At 44.4% G+C, this 15721-nt stretch overlaps 1 protein-coding gene across 1 annotated transcript in view; it reads left to right on the forward strand.

Annotated features, from left to right (window-relative positions):
• GPSM1 (G protein signaling modulator 1) overlaps positions 1–14931 on the forward strand; it is a 683442-nt gene extending 668511 nt beyond the window's left edge. Inside the window, exon 14 of the mRNA XM_082264403.1 lies at positions 14027–14931. Within this exon, the coding sequence (XP_082120529.1) occupies positions 14027–14215 (189 nt within the window). The 3' untranslated portion in view covers positions 14216–14931. The remainder of the gene's footprint in view (positions 1–14026) is intronic.
• Positions 14932–15721: the final 790 nt, after the last annotated feature.

Raw genomic sequence — 15721 nt, forward strand, 5'->3', positions numbered from 1 at the left:
TTCACAAAGACCAAATGTTATATACTTTTTTTGTTCATATATATGTTTTTTTATTTTTTTTTTACCAAAGATATGTAGCAGTATAACTTTTGGCCAAAATTTATGAAGAAAAATGACTACATTTTTTTTTAGTTGACTAAACCGTTATAAGCAAAACAAAGAAAAATTTTTTTTTTTTTACTAAATTTTCGGTCTTTTTTTTTTACTAAATTTTCGGTCTTTTTTTCATTTATAGAGCAAAAATAAGAAACCCAGTGATGATTAAATACCACCAAAAGAAAGCTCTATTTGTGTGAAAGCTCTAAATGATAAAAAAATTGTTTGGATACAGTGTTGCATGACTGAGTAATTGTCATTCAAAATGTGAGAGCACTGAAAGCTGAAAATTGGTCTGGTTAGGAAGGTGCTGGGGCTGTATCCATTTTCACTAAAACCTTAAAAGAGAAGTATGGGATTAGAAAAAAACAATCATACCAAGATGGCTGTAGCACCAATCCCAGCTGCAGCTGTTCCCCGCCGCTTCTATGACCAAACTTGTGTGATCAAACCTGCAGAGAGCCGGTGGCTGTCAATCACTAGCACTCTCCTCTGCCCTCTGGTACTCACTGGAGCGCCAGGCTGTGGAGGGGGTGGGAGCAGTTGGGTCAGGCTCTCAGCGGCTTGCTGAGAGGGTTAGCAGGCTGCTGGTCCAGGCTTCTGGGCAGATCCCACCCATATAGTTAAGGTCTTTTCAGAGCCTGGACCAGTCTGTGTCATCAGATGACCGCTTTAGCCCCCTTTCAGCTGAAAACAGGTCACAAAAGTGCAAATTATCTGCACCCCTATGATGCTTTATGGTGCGTATTAGACGTATAGCCAAAAAAGCTTTGGCAATAATATTCCTTTAAAAAAAAAAAAAAAAAAGCGTTGGTTAAAGTTTAACACAAAATCTGGTCAAATGCACCCTAGCAACAGGAGGAACTTTTTGCCACAGCAATGCTGCTTACTCCTAATTCAGACTAGGCTGCAGTTCCTTTATCACAGAATGGCTGCTGCACATTACCAGGCCTCAGTAAAAAAGAAACAGATTTCCCATTGTTAATTAGTCCGGGATCTTATAATCACACTGCACCTGTAAAAAAGGATGTTGGGGGGGGGGGGTGTCTCTTTGTGTGAAACCCTATCATTATTCCTCAGAGATTATCATTTGCCTGTCAGTAACTAAGATCAAGCACTATTATACAGTGTTATTAGACAGGTTCTCATTACTATCCCTGACAGTGACTCACTTCAGGCTTTACTACACAATACAACTTAAAGCGGTATTAAACCACTGTGTTGTTTTGTTTTTTTGGGACCTGCAAGGTAAAGCCATGATGTGCTAGTATGCAAAGCATGCTAGCACATTATGTAAAACTTACCTTAGAACGAAGCCTTCCAGCGGTGAGCTGTAACCTCTGACAAGGCTTCCATCTTCCCGTACTTCCTTCCGGGTTTGCGGACTCCGGCTGTGTGAGTGGCTGGAGCTGTGATGATGTCACTTCCACGCATGCTTGTGGGAGCCACCATTTGCAGTACCGGACCAGGATGGCCGTTCTTTCAGAGCGCATGTACCCTTGACATCTCCAGCTGCATGTACAGTAAATATCTCCTAAACGGTGCAAGTTTAGAAGATATTTACAGTACCTATAGCAGAGGTAATGAATTAAAATTCAAGGAGGTCCGGTCGTTAAAATTTTCTTTGGGCCGAGTTCCGAATCTGAAGTCTGTGCTATGACTCAGAAAGATGGGCAAAACAAAACGTGTCCATCAGCGTTGCTCTTAACATAAAGTATGCCCATTAGAGTGCCCCCTAACATAAAATATGCCCATCAGAGTGCCCCCTAACATAAAATATGCCCATTAAAGTGCCCCTTAACATAAAATGTGCCCATCAGCGTGACCCTTAGCATAAAACTTGCCCATCCGCGTGACCCTTAACATAAAATAAGGGGCACTCTGATGGGCACATTTTATGTTAGGGGGCACTCAGATGGGCACATTTTATGTTAGGGGGCACGCTGATGGGCAAAACAAAACATGTAAATCTGCGTTGCTTTTAACATAAAAAATGCCCATTAGAGTGCCCCTTTAATGGGCATATTTTATGTTAAGGGGAACTCTAATGGGCATTTTTTATGTTAAAAGCAACGCTGATTTACACGTTTTGTTTTGCCCATCAGCGTGCCCCCTAACATAAAATGTGCCCATCTGAGTGCCCCCTAACATAAAATATGCCCATTAGAGTGCCCCTTAACATAAAATATGCCCATCAGTCTGCACACTTGTTAATTGGGGACCACATTGCTTTCTCCCCTTAAAAATGTGCTCCACATACCAGGAGCCGAGCCAGAAGCCGTGAGCAGGGGGGCGGGGCACGCACATAATGTCACGCCCAAACTCGCTGCCTGGCTGAATGGGAGCCGCAGTCAGGAGCAGGGGACGGGGCGCGCGCGTGACGTCACGCCCCTAATTGCAGCCCGACAGGTCACCGGCCTGGATCCGCAGTAAGGAGGGGGCGTGGCGCAAACACAGCACGTCACTGGTTGCTGGGACACCCGCGGTCCCAGCAAACCAATGACTGAATACAGATAGCGGCCTCGCGGTCCGGGCGAAAGCATCGTGCGGTCCGCCAATGGACCACGGGTCGCCATTTAGTGACGGCTGACCTATAGGTAAGCCTTATTATAGGTTTACCTATAGATACAAATTCTGCATCGGAGTTTACTCCCACTTTAACTAATAATGTTAAATAGACCCACAGTAACCACTGAAATTTAGAGGGACTGAGGGAAGGAGGGGATCCACGTCCACCCAAAAGCCTCTAGGGGAAGAGGGGGGACAGTTACTTACCATACCATGGAAACAGGGTAGGCACCGCTCTGGACAGACCACCTCTCCATCAGAATGTGGGACTGTCGGCCAGGAGGAATGCTGAGACTCACGTCGAGGCCAGGTCATATATGCGCTCGCGACAGGTTTAACTCGCAGGCAAGCCCCAGTCCAGTGGGGCTATGTCGCGGCCGACCTAGCGCAGAGCTGCGGCCTGCACGCGCTTGCTGGCCAGACTGGGGGGCCTATGTGGATTTTGAAAAAAATATCCCGTCATCCACCCAATCTGGCAATTGATTGCAATTTCTCACAGGAACAAAACAACAAAGATAGGAGAAAATTCAATTTAAAAAGGGAAAAATTGCCAGGACCGAAGATCCCGGCAAGGAACTAGGTCCTTACTCCTGACTTGGCAGAAAAATTGGCTATAGCAGAGAGAGGGATTATACCACCTGGGACTGAATAGTTCTGAAAATAGTGCTGAAAAATTAATATAGTGAATAATATCAAAAGTCTCTTATTTTTAGTGTTTTTTCCATCCGATTGTCAGTAAAAACCACTTTAAGACAACCCACAGTGCGCTACATAGACTCTTTAAAAGTGCTTATCCTCCACCAGGTAAAAAAACTGCTCCCCTCAAACCAACAACAAAAGCAACTGTGCCTCATTGTGTCCTCTGTGCATCTCTTGCAGAGACCAGCTCTCCTACTCTCAATGACCTGAACAGCCGCCTTGTCCTCCACTCCACCAGCGTGAGTTAGATACTCCCAATGGGTACAATAGAAGACATTAGAGAAAGAGTCATAGTGCACTCCTGTTTTACAGTTTATTTACGCAAACAGAATTGTATTTACGCAAACAGAATTGTACTTACACAGAAACAAGAAGTTTAAAATATTCAAAATCAAATGTCATACGCTGACACAGCTCCTGGGTAAAGGCACGGCGTGACGTCATGGGCTTGGCGCCTCCCTATACATGTTACGACCTCTGATTGGGCTTCTTCAGTCGGTGGGGAGCCGTGCCTTTACCTGGGAGCTGTGTCGGCGTATGACATTTGATTCTGAATGTTTTTAACTTCTTGTTTCTGTGTAAGTACAATTCTATTTGCGTTAGTGCACTCCCGTTTTACAGTTTATTATGTCTCTGCCTCTTATGTCTTCTATTGTACCTGTTGGGAGTATCTAACTCATGCTGGTGGAGCGGAGGACAAGGCGGCTGTTAGGTTATCGGGAGTAGGAGAGAGCTGATCTCTGCAGGAGATGCACAGAGGACACAATAAGACACAGGTGCTTTTGTTTTGTTTTTGATTTGAGGTGAGCAGGTTTTTCACCTAGTGGAGGATAAGCACTTTTTGAAGAATCTATGTAAGAGCTCTGTGGATTGTCTTAAAGTGGTTTTTTACTGTCACAGACCATTGGATGGAAAGAACACTGAAAATAAGAGACTTTTGATATTGTTCACTATATAAATTTTCCTGCACTATTATATTGTGAAGGTTGCGCTACACTTTTTATATGCTTGCAATTTTTATGCGGTGAGTGGAACACTGACAGTGGTTGACTAGCAACCTGGTATTGGTAATTTCTATTTGGTACCATTGCTTTAGAGTGGGTTTTAGTTAAAGGTGACAGCGCTGACTACACTTATAATATTCATTTGGACTGTATATATAGCTGGTTGCTAAGAAGTGGGTCTGGAAGCTTGCCTCCGCATCCTTAACATCCGATGAGTCATCAGCCCGGCAGGGCATGAAAGGAAGGGGATGAGCAAGCGCCCCCCCCAACAATACCAGATTGCATGCCCTCAATATGGGGGGAATGGGTGCTTTGGGGTGGGGGGGCTCTGCCCCACAACCCTGGCCGGTGGTTGTGGGGTCTGTGGGCAAAAGGCTTATCGGAATCTGAAAGGCAGATTACGAAAAGGGGCCCCCAGATCCCACCTCCCCCTATGTGAATGAGTATACCCAATCACCCCAAAAAGCAGTTAAGTGTTCAAAAAAAAAACATGAGATGGTTTTTGAGAAGTCCTTTATTATAAAAATGATGACGTCAGGGGATGGCTATGCCCCACAGGCTATATATGAAATGGCAGATGGGGAGACAACACAATGGCAGAAGACAGCTTTAGAAGAAGATCGTTTTTTTTTGTTGTAAGCAGCGGCAAGGAAGAAGACAGCACCAGAGGGAAGAAGACACGTTGGAGCTACAACGGGGGACTTTTTACATTTTTAATAAAGGACTTATCAAAAACGATCAATTGCTTTTTTTAACACTTCACTGCTTTTTGGGGTGAATAGGTAGGGGTAAAATGTACCCCATACTCATTCACATAGGGGGCCCCCAGATCTCACCCCCCTTTCTTAAAGGGGGTTTCCATATTCCAAAAAGCCCCCTGCAACCACCAGCCAGGGTTGTGAGGAAGAGCCCCAGGTCCCCATTAACATGGTGGCAAGGTGCTTTGGGGCTGCAGAGCCACAAAAGCACCCATCCCCCCATGTTGAGGGCATGTGGCCTGGTATGGTTCAGGAGGGGGACACTCCCACTTATTCCCTCCCTTTCCTAACCTGGCAGGCTGCATGCTCAGAAAAGGGTCTGGTATGGATTTAATTTTTTTTTTTGTTTTCAAATTTGGGGGGGGGGGTTCCCCTCCAAACTCAAAGGGCCTGGTTTGGACCCCCATGCTGTTTTTTTAAAAATAATTTTTTTTTTTTCACAATAAGCTGTCAGCGGACAACCCTTAGAAACCATTAATGTACAGTGTGTGTGTGTGTAAACACAAAATGCATGTAAACTGCATGCAAAATGAATAAAAATGTAGCGTTTAAAAACACAAAATGTGCCTGAAAAACGCATCAAGAGCAGCCGCATAGATGTGAACCTAAACTTGCTGCTGTAGGTGATTTCATTTTGCAAAAATCTGCCAATAGGCCCAAAATGGATTGCTTTTATAACTGTCAATTGTGCATTAACTCAGTGACAGCTAGCATAGGCATTCCTAGATGTAGAGTATTAAATAAAATAAAAAAAAGGCAAACACCGGAACAAACTGAAAATAAAATGGTTCTTTTCTTGTATAAGGCATATAAACATGCACTAACTTGTTTTGACCTGTGATTAAAGGGACCCTGTGAAGTGAGCAAAATGGAAGCTGCCAATGTTCGCTTGTTTTATTTTACCTTTGAAGGTGATTACTCCTTTGCTGCTATCCTTAGACTTCCTTCACCACTTGGTGGATCACTGACATTGAGCGAAAATCTGCATGCCATGCTTTTTCCAGATCAGCAACATTTAAAACAAATTAGCAATATAATTTCCTTTAAGCCATTGTTTGGTGTGAAACAACTCACCAGATCATAGATATCCGCACCTCAGTTTGCATTATCAGAACACAAGCAATTGACAACTTTCTCTTTTCGGCCTGGTGACCCAACACAGCCAAAAACGGGACCTGCCCTTCTTTTGTGTAGATCTAGAGCAAAGGATTTGTAGTACCGCAGCCACCTCACACATTTTTTTTTTTCACTTAAACTTCCCCCAAACTTTGCATTTCCATAAATTGGAGAAAAGGTTTGTGTCAAAGTACAGCACACAAATTATATAGCCAATCTTTCTTTCTTGATAATTTAAAAAAAAAATGTGTATTTTGCACATAATCTCCATCTGTAGTTTTACATTTATACCTTTTAGTATAAATGTACCTGAGTATCTGCGAGTACCTATTAGTACCTGAGTGTCTGTGAGTACCTATTAGTGTCTTGGAGTACCTGTGAGTACCTATTAGTGTCTGGGAGTACCTGTGAGTACCCGAGTGTCTGGGAGTACCTGTGAGTACCCGAGTGTCTGGGAGTACCTGTGAGTACCCGAGTGTATGGGAGTACCTGTGAGTACCCGAGTGTCTGGGAGTACCTGTGAGTCTGGGAGTGTTAGTGAGTGTAGCGGAGTACCAGAGGGTAAGAAAGTAGAGTTAGGAAGCTAGAAAACAGCCACACAGGACAGACTTAAATTACTGAATCCCCATCAGATTAGATTAGTGTGTACAATGCCTGTCGGGTGTTAAGATGCGATTCGGTGCACATATTGTGGTATGTATACGTTCCTTGATCATGTAATCGAGGGCAAATACAGATGCACAAAATGTAAGCACATTGCTTCGCTGGAAGCTCAGGTCCTGAATCTAGGGAAGCAACTGGCAACACTGAGAAGACTCTCCATACTGAAGGAGAGCTGGGAGCTTACCCGACAGGTGCAGGCAGGGCCTGCACAGAGGAGGGCAGAGATACAGGGGTGCAGGCACCAGAGCTGAGTAGATGGGTGACAGGAGGGGTAGAAGGGAATAAGGCAAGGAGGCCAGTCCTGGGCTGGAGCACCCCAATAAATATGCCCCGTTGCGTGGTGTTGAGGAAACCAGTCAGGGACCAGCATTGCTGGAGCAGAGCGACACCCCTAGCTGACGGGAAGAACCCCTCCAATGAGAGCGGGAGAAAGGGAAAGGAAAGACAGGTTCTGGTGGTAGGGGACTCAATTATTAGAAGGACAGACAGGGCAATCTGTCACAAAGACCGTGAGCGCCAAACTGTCTGTTGTTTACTGGGTGCTCGGGTTCGGCACATCACGGATCGGGTGGACAGATTACTGGGTGGGGCTGGGGAAGACCCAGCTGTCATGGTACACGTGGGTACCAATGACATAGGCAGAGGGAGATGGAGAGTTCTAAAAAACTATTTCAGGGTCTTAGGAGCTAAGTTGAGGACTAGGACCTCCAAGGTAGTATTTTCTACCTCGAGCCACACCAGAGAGGCAGCGGGAGATTAGGGAAGTTAACAAGTGGCTGAGGAGCTGGTGTAGTAAGGAGGGTTTCGGGTTCCTTGAGAACTGGGCCGACTTCTCAGTCAGCTACCGGCTCTTTAGTAGGGACAGATTGCACCTAAATGGGGAGGGTGCAACCATACTGGGTGAGAGGATGGCCAACAAGTTAGAGGGGCTTTTAAACTAGGTGATGGGGGGGAGGGTACAGATGTAGAATTAGCCAGCGGGGAGCAAGGTTCAGCGGGCACAAATGGGGACATTAGCGGTAGGGTGTTCAGAGTTCCTAAATCCAAGGAAAAATCACAAGAGCAGCCTAAAAAACAACATCAAATGAGGATATGGTATGTATCCGGTCAAAATTACGAGGTTTGTACACCAATGCCAGAAGCCTGGCCAACAAGATGGGAGAGCTGGAGCTGCTGATGTATGAGGAGGACTTAGATTTTGTGGGGATTACAGAAACTTGGTTCGACAGCTCTCATGATTGGATGGCGACCATTCAGGGGTATTCCCTTTATCGCAGAGATAGAGAAGGTAAAAAAGGGGGAGGGGTATGTCTGTATATTAAGAACAGTGTACAGGTAAATATGAGGGATGATATTAATAATGGAGCTATGGATGAGGTAGAATCCCTATGAGTAGAACTTCAAAGGGAAGGCACTATGGGGAATGTAATATTGGGCGTATGCTATAGACCCCCCAACCAGAGGGAGGAGGGGGAGGCAGACCTCCTTTCGCAGATTGGATTGGCAGCAAGGATTAGAAATGTCATTATAATGGGGGACTTTAATTATCCAGATATAGACTGGGCAGAAGGAACCGCACATGCAGCCAAGGCTTGGCAGTTCCTAAATGTTTTGCAGGACAATTTTATGGGTCTGATGGTGAACGAACCGACAAGGAAAAATGCAGTACTAGACCTACTGATTACCAACAATACAGACCTGCTCACGGATATAGAAATACGGGGCAACTTCGGAAACAGTGACCATAGGTCAATTAGTTTCAGTATTAATCATAGTAATAGGAAACACATGGGTAATTATAAGGACACTGAATTTCAAAAGTGCCAATTTCCCAAAACTGCGCTCTTTGCTAGAACAAAGAACACAGAGGAAAAATGGGAGTGCTTCAAGAGCATACTAAATAAAGGGATTGGCCAGTGCATTCCAAAGGGAAATAAATTTAAAAGAGCAAAACTAAACCCTGGGTGGCTAAACTACAACATATAAATGCATATTAATACTAAAGAAAAGGCCTTCAAAAAATACAAGGCTGGGGGGTTATTGGCAGCATTCAAGCATTACAAAGAGTGTAAAAAGAAATGTAAATGTGAAATCAAGGCAGCTAAAATAGAACACGAGAGACATATAGCGGAAGAGAGTAAAAAAAACCCCAAGAAATTATTTAAGTATATAAATAGTAAGAAAGCGAGGGCAGAACACATTGGCCCCATAAAAGACGACAAAGGAAATCTGGCCACAGTGGACAGAGAGAAGGCGAAAATGTTAAATCATTTCTTATCTTCAGTCTTCACAAAAGAATTGGGGGGCTACACTAACCCAGCTTGTAAGGCTTAAATAAATAATACACCTCAGGAAGTACCCCCATGGCTAACAGAGGATAGACTTAGAACTAAACTAGAGAAACTTAACATAAATAAATCACCGGGACCAGATGGCTTGCACCCGAGAGAATTATCCTGGGACGCCGTCATATGACGGCACACCAGAACAGCCGCTCTCGCGCGCCCCCGGGGGCGCGCGGAGCGGCGATCGTGACCGCGCCGTGTTGCTAGGACATGGCGCGATCCCGATCTCGGTAAAGAGTCAATGACATGACTCTTTACCCATGTGATCGGCTGTGTCCAATCACAGCCGGTCACATGTAAATGAGGAAGTGCCGTTATTCGGCTCTCCTCGGTTCACACTGTCAGTGTGTGAGCCGAGGAGAGCCGATCAGCGGCTCCTCCTCATAGGGGACACAGAGAAATGTAATCAGGGCACTGATCACCAGTGCCCTGATTACACAAGAGGGAAATATACTGCCATAACTGCCCGCCATCAGTGCCCACAATCAGTGCCCATAGTGCTGCCAGTCAGTGCCCATCAGTGCCTTCTCATCTAGGCACTAATGAGCACTGACTGGCAGCACTATGGGCACTGAGTGTGGGCACTGATGGTGGTGCTCATCAGTGCCTCCCATTAGTGTCCATCAATGCCACCCATCAGTGTCACCTCTCAGTGCCCGTCAGTGCTGCCTCTCAGTGCCCATCAGTGCCACCTCTCAATGCCCAGCAGTGCCACCTATCAGTGCCGCCTATCAGTGCGGCATATTAGTACCTACTCATCAGTGCCACCTCATCAGTGCCCATCAGTGCAGCCTATCAGTGCCGCCTCATCAGCGCACATCAGGAGAAAAATGTATTTATTTTCAAAATTTACTCACAGAAAATAAGGAAATAAAAAATTTTTTTCAAAATTTTCTGACTTTTTTCATTTTTTTTGTAAGAAATAAAAAACCCAGAAGTGATTAAATACCACCAAAAGAAAGCTCTATTTGTGTGAAAAAAATTATAAAAATTTCATATGGGTACAGTGTAGCATGACCGCGCAATTGTCATTCAAAGTGTAAGAGCGCTGAAAGCTGAAAATTGGCCTGGGCAAGAAGGGGTTGAAAGTGCACTGTAGGCAAGTGGTTAAAGAGCTCAGCCAGCTGATAGCCAGACCATTATTCTTGATCTTGAAGGATAGTCTACAGACGGGTATGGTGCCAGCTGACTGGAAAAAAGCCAACGTGGTACCAATATTTAAAAAAGGGCCGAGATATATCCCAGGTAACTATAGGCCGGTCAGCCTAACATCAGTAGTCTGCAAGGGGATGTTAACCACTTTACCACCGGAGGATTTTCCTGCTTTATGTCCAGGCCACTTTTTGCAACTTGGCACTGCGCGACTTTAACTGACAATTAATGCAACCCTGTACCCAAACAAAATTTACGTCCTTTTTTTCCCACAAACAGAGCTTCCTTTTGGTGGTATTTGATCACCTCTGCGCTTTTAATTTTTTGCGATATTAATAAAAAAAAGAGCGAAAATTTTGCGAAAAAATTGGCATTTTCTACCTTGACAGTTAAAAAATATCCAATATATTCAATTTTTGTCATATATTTAGGCCAAAATGTAGTTAGTTACATGTCTTTGACAAAAAAATCCTCAATGAGCGTATTTTTAACCGCTTTAAGACCAGAAGATTTTACCCAATTCCTGACCAGGCTATATTTTGCGATTCGGCACTGTGTTACTTTAACGGACAATTGCGCGGTCATGCGACACTGTACCCAAATTAAATGTATGTCATTTTTTCCCCCACAAATAGAGCTTTCATTTGGTGGTATTTGATCACCTGTGCGATTTTTAATTTTTGGAAAAAAGAGTGACAATTTTGAAAAATAAAAAAATATTTTTTACAACATTCTGATATATAACATTCCCCAAAAAAAAATTTAAAAATCAAAATTTTTTAACATTTTAGGCCAATTTGTTTTCTGCTACATATTTTTGGTTAAAAAATCATAATAAGCGTATTTTGATTGGTTTGCGCAAAAGTTATCGCGTTTACTAACTATGGGAAAGATGTCATTTTTATTGTTTATTTTGTTTTACTAGTAATGGCGGTGATCTGCGATTTTTTTTTGCGGGACTGCGAAATTGCGGTGGACAGATCGGACCCCTAACTGACATTTTTGACACTTTTGGGGGTACTAGTGACATTACTACAGTAATCAGTGCTATAAATATGCACTGTTACTGTAATAATGACACTGGCAGGGAAGGGTTATTGGTGATCAAGGGGTTAAATGTATGCCTCATGCTTGCTGACATGTGTGGAGGGAGGGGATTGTGTGACACAGACACAGATCGCAGGTTCAGCTATGCTGAATCCTGTGACTGTCTGTCACAGAGGAGATCCGCCCGCTTTGTTTACACAAGTGGGCGGATTTCCTCACTCGATCCCCGACGATCGGGGAAGATCGGCGGTGATCACCGCCTCTCCTCCCCTGGCCCGACTCCCGCTGTGTCTGAACACAGCGGGAGCAAGCCACCATAGGTCTACGTCGCTGGACGATAACGAGCCACTTTGCCGCAGTACCAGCTCAGTGAGCGGTCGGCAAGTGGTTAAGGGACTACATACAAGACTTTAGTAATGAAAACTGTATTATTAAGTGAGCTGCCATAGATAAAGGAAAGCCTGTGGATGTGGTGTATCTGGGTTTTGCAAAGGCATTTGACACAGTTCCCCACAAACGCTTACTGTACAAACTAAGGTACGTAGGTATGGACCATAGGGTGGGTACCTGGATAGAGAACTGGCTCCAGGGGAGAGTCCAGAGGGTAGTGATAAATGGGGAGTACTCAGATTGGGCGGGTGTAGAAAGTGGGGTCCCCCAAAGTTCTGTCCTGGGACCAATCCTGTTCAATTTATTCATAAATGATCTAGAGGAGGAGATATCTAGCACAATCTCGGTATTTGCGGATGATACTAAACTAAGCATGCCAATATCTTCTATGCAGGATGTGGAAACCTTACAAGCAGACCTGAACAAAATAACGGGGTGGGCAACTACATGGCAGATGAGGTTTAATGTTGAAAAATGTAAAGTAATGCACTTGGGTGCCAGAAACACGAAAGCAAGCTACTCACTAGGGGGGAAACCTCTGGGTGAATCGAAGATGGAAAAGGACCTGTGGGTACTAGTGGACAACAGGCTTGACAGTGGCATGCAATGCCAAGCTGCTGCAAACAAAGCCAACAAAATACTGGCATGTATAAAAAAGGGGATTCACTCCAGAAATAAAGGAATTATTCTCCCACTCTACAAGACTCTGGTCCGGGCCACATCTGGCCTATGCTGTCCAGTTCTGGGCACCGGTCCTCAGAAAGGATGTGCTGGAACTGGAGAGAGTCCAGAGAAGGGCAACAAAAATAATTAGGGGAATGGAGGACATCAGCTATCAGGAAAGACTACAAGCATTGAACTTATTCTCTCTGGAGAAGAAACGCTTGAGGTGGGATATGATATCAATGTACAAATACGGTACTGGTGATGACCCTGGCATAAGGAACAAACTTTTTAGAGAAAGGGAATACAATAAGACACATGGCCACTCACTAAAACTAGAGGAAAAACTGTTTAACCTAAAAATACATAAGGGGTTCTTCACGGTCAGAGCAGTAAGGATGTGTAATTCTCTTCCACAAGCAGTCGTATCAGCAGGGAGCATCGATAGTTTCAAAAAACTATGAGATGGGCACCTTAACCACTTCCTGCCCGCCCTATAGGCGATTGACGGCGGGAAGGTGGTTGCATTATCCTGACCGGACGTCATATGACGGCGGCAGGATAATGCTCTCTGCGCGCCGAGTGGCAATGCGGCGTGTCACTCTGACACACCGCATCTCCGATCTCGGTAAAGAGCCTACGTCAGTGTGTCCAATTACAGCTGGTCACATAGTACACAGGAAGAGCCGTTGATCGGCTTTCCTTAGCTCTCCTGACAGGGGGGGGGTCTGCACTGGTAATCAGAGCATTGATTACCAGTGCAGACCCTTTGGGTGGGGGTGCCACTAGAACCACCAGGGATGCCCACCCATGACCCCAGGGATACCCACCCATGACCCCAGGGATGCCCACCATGGTCATCAGGGATGGCAATCAGGGCTCAGGGAGCCCACAAGTGCCCTCCCCATCAGTGCTGCCCACCAGTGCCCATCATTGCCATCTATCAGTGCCGCCCACCAGTGCCCATTATTGCCCACCAGTGCCACCTATCAGTTCCCACCAATGCTGCATATCAGTGCCCATCAGTGCTGCCTATCAGTGCTGCATATTAGTGCCACCCCCTCAGTGCCTGTAAGTGCAGCCTCATCAGCGCTCATCAGTGCAGGAAAAAACTTATCTATTTACAAAATTGTATAACAAACAAAAAAACTTTTTTTCTTTTTTCAAACTTTTCGGTTCTTTTTAATTGTTTAGCAAAAAAGAAGAAACCTTGCAGTGATCAAATACCACCAATAGAAAGCTCTATTTGTGGGAAAAAATGACATAAATTTGGTTTAGGTACAGTGTTGCATGACCGCGCAATTTTCATTCAAAATGCAACAGCGCTAAAAGCTTAAAAATTGGCCTAGGCAGGAAGGGGGTGAAAGTGCCCGGTATTGAAGTGGTTAAAGACCACAACATACAGGGGTATACAATGTACGGTTAACAGCAAACACACACACACATCATAGGTTGAACTGGATGGACTGATGTCTTTTTTCAACCTCACAACTATGTAACCTTTCGCTCACTTCCTTCCTTTCAGTCTTCCCGAATAGACGACCAAAGATGTGCACCACCAGATTCCATGCCCCGAGGCCCAACTATGCCAGATGAAGACTTCTTCAGTCTTATCCAGAGAGTCCAGGCAAAGCGGATGGACGAACAAAGGGTGGATCTCCCCTCCAACCAGGAAGATGGAGAAAACCATGATAATCAGAGGAGGCCGAGCTAAGTGTCAGCTGTTATGTACAGATAGCATAGCACCTGTACCGAAGAAACAACTTTCCGATGATTCATCTCCATGCTGTACCAGGGGACAACGTTTATTAAAATTAGAAATCTGTGTATTTTGAATAGCTGAGACCTAGAGGTCCTTTGGGAGAGTCGTCTTACATGTGTGAAATATCCAAGTGTCTTCAGCCAATTAGTTAAATATTAAAATGGACCATCTGGTTTTTTTTTTTTAAAAAGACACTTTTTTAGGCAATTTTGAAAAAAAAAAAAAAAATCTTCGAGACTCAGTTTTTAGAAGGATGATGTTATTGGGAACAAGAGGAATTCTTGCTAGGAAGTTCACAAAGAACAGTGCATTGGGAGGCTTGTTATAACATGTTACAAGGAAAGGGATGGTGCTCAAAGGATGCTATTACTGGTTATAGCAGGCTTAATATCATGGGACCAAGTAACAAAGGGCCTTATTCACTAAATGGCAATAATCATTTTGTACAATAGTTTTCTTTTTTTACATTACTTTAGGATTTATAGGAACTGTAAAGCACATAGCTCCCCTAAAGTAACAGACATTGCGGTGTAAAACAGCAGCATGACACAGCTATTGACCAATTTGCTTTGAAAGAGTACTTACTGTTTGTATGCAGTGGGTTCCTGCACTTGACCTCATTAAACTCTGTAAATCTGGGTGGCCACCAGTTGGCTAAATCACCCAAAAACTTTAGCATCTCTGGGAATGGCATTCCTCCCACCATAGTTATTTACCTGGTCAGTTTTATGCAGCGTTGTACTAAAAACAGTGACAAAGGGGGCCTCCCATTGTAAAGGCCACAAAAAAGTGGAAAAACGGGGTACTTGGATGCAGAAATCACATTAGTAGGGTCCATGGAAAATAAGTATGTGACCATAACCCAAACACAATGCTGCAAGCATCTGCCCAAAGCTGAAATATTGCTCTCAGGTGGACTGCCTTTATATAAACCATATAATCTTGCCTGTAAGGCCTAGATGGCAGAGAACAGGTTAACAGGTACTACATTCCAGCAATAAAACAGGAAAAATTCAGTGGGGGATGTGCTGACCTAGATTTCATTTCCCGCCGTTCAGTGAATGAGGCCTAGCAACTGCCAAGAGCCTGCAAGTTAACTACTTCTGCATCACTGTCCACTGTCAGAGCAACATCGCTGTCACAAACTTATCCTATTAGCACGCAAAAAGTACACGACAGAAGAGTGTTATTGTTACATGCTGTCAGGGCTGCTGTTTCTGCTTCAACCCCTGTACGATTTATTTCTATGGCAACCAGGGCAGCCATCTTGACTGGGCAGAGAGAGAGAGAGTGTAGAGGTGATGTTATGGCTTCCATTAAAAACAAAAAAAAAAAAAAAATAGTTTACCGCTTAGGCTCCGTTCACATGTAGGCGTTTTGTGGGCGTTTTTCTGCTCTAGGATCAGCACTCAAAATGCCCAACAAGACAAATCCTATTCATTTCAATGGCCCCCTGTT

The sequence above is a fragment of the Pelophylax lessonae genome (assembly GCF_965119305.1).
Source record: "Pelophylax lessonae genome assembly, chromosome: 7".
Taxonomy (NCBI): Eukaryota; Metazoa; Chordata; class Amphibia; order Anura; family Ranidae; genus Pelophylax; species Pelophylax lessonae.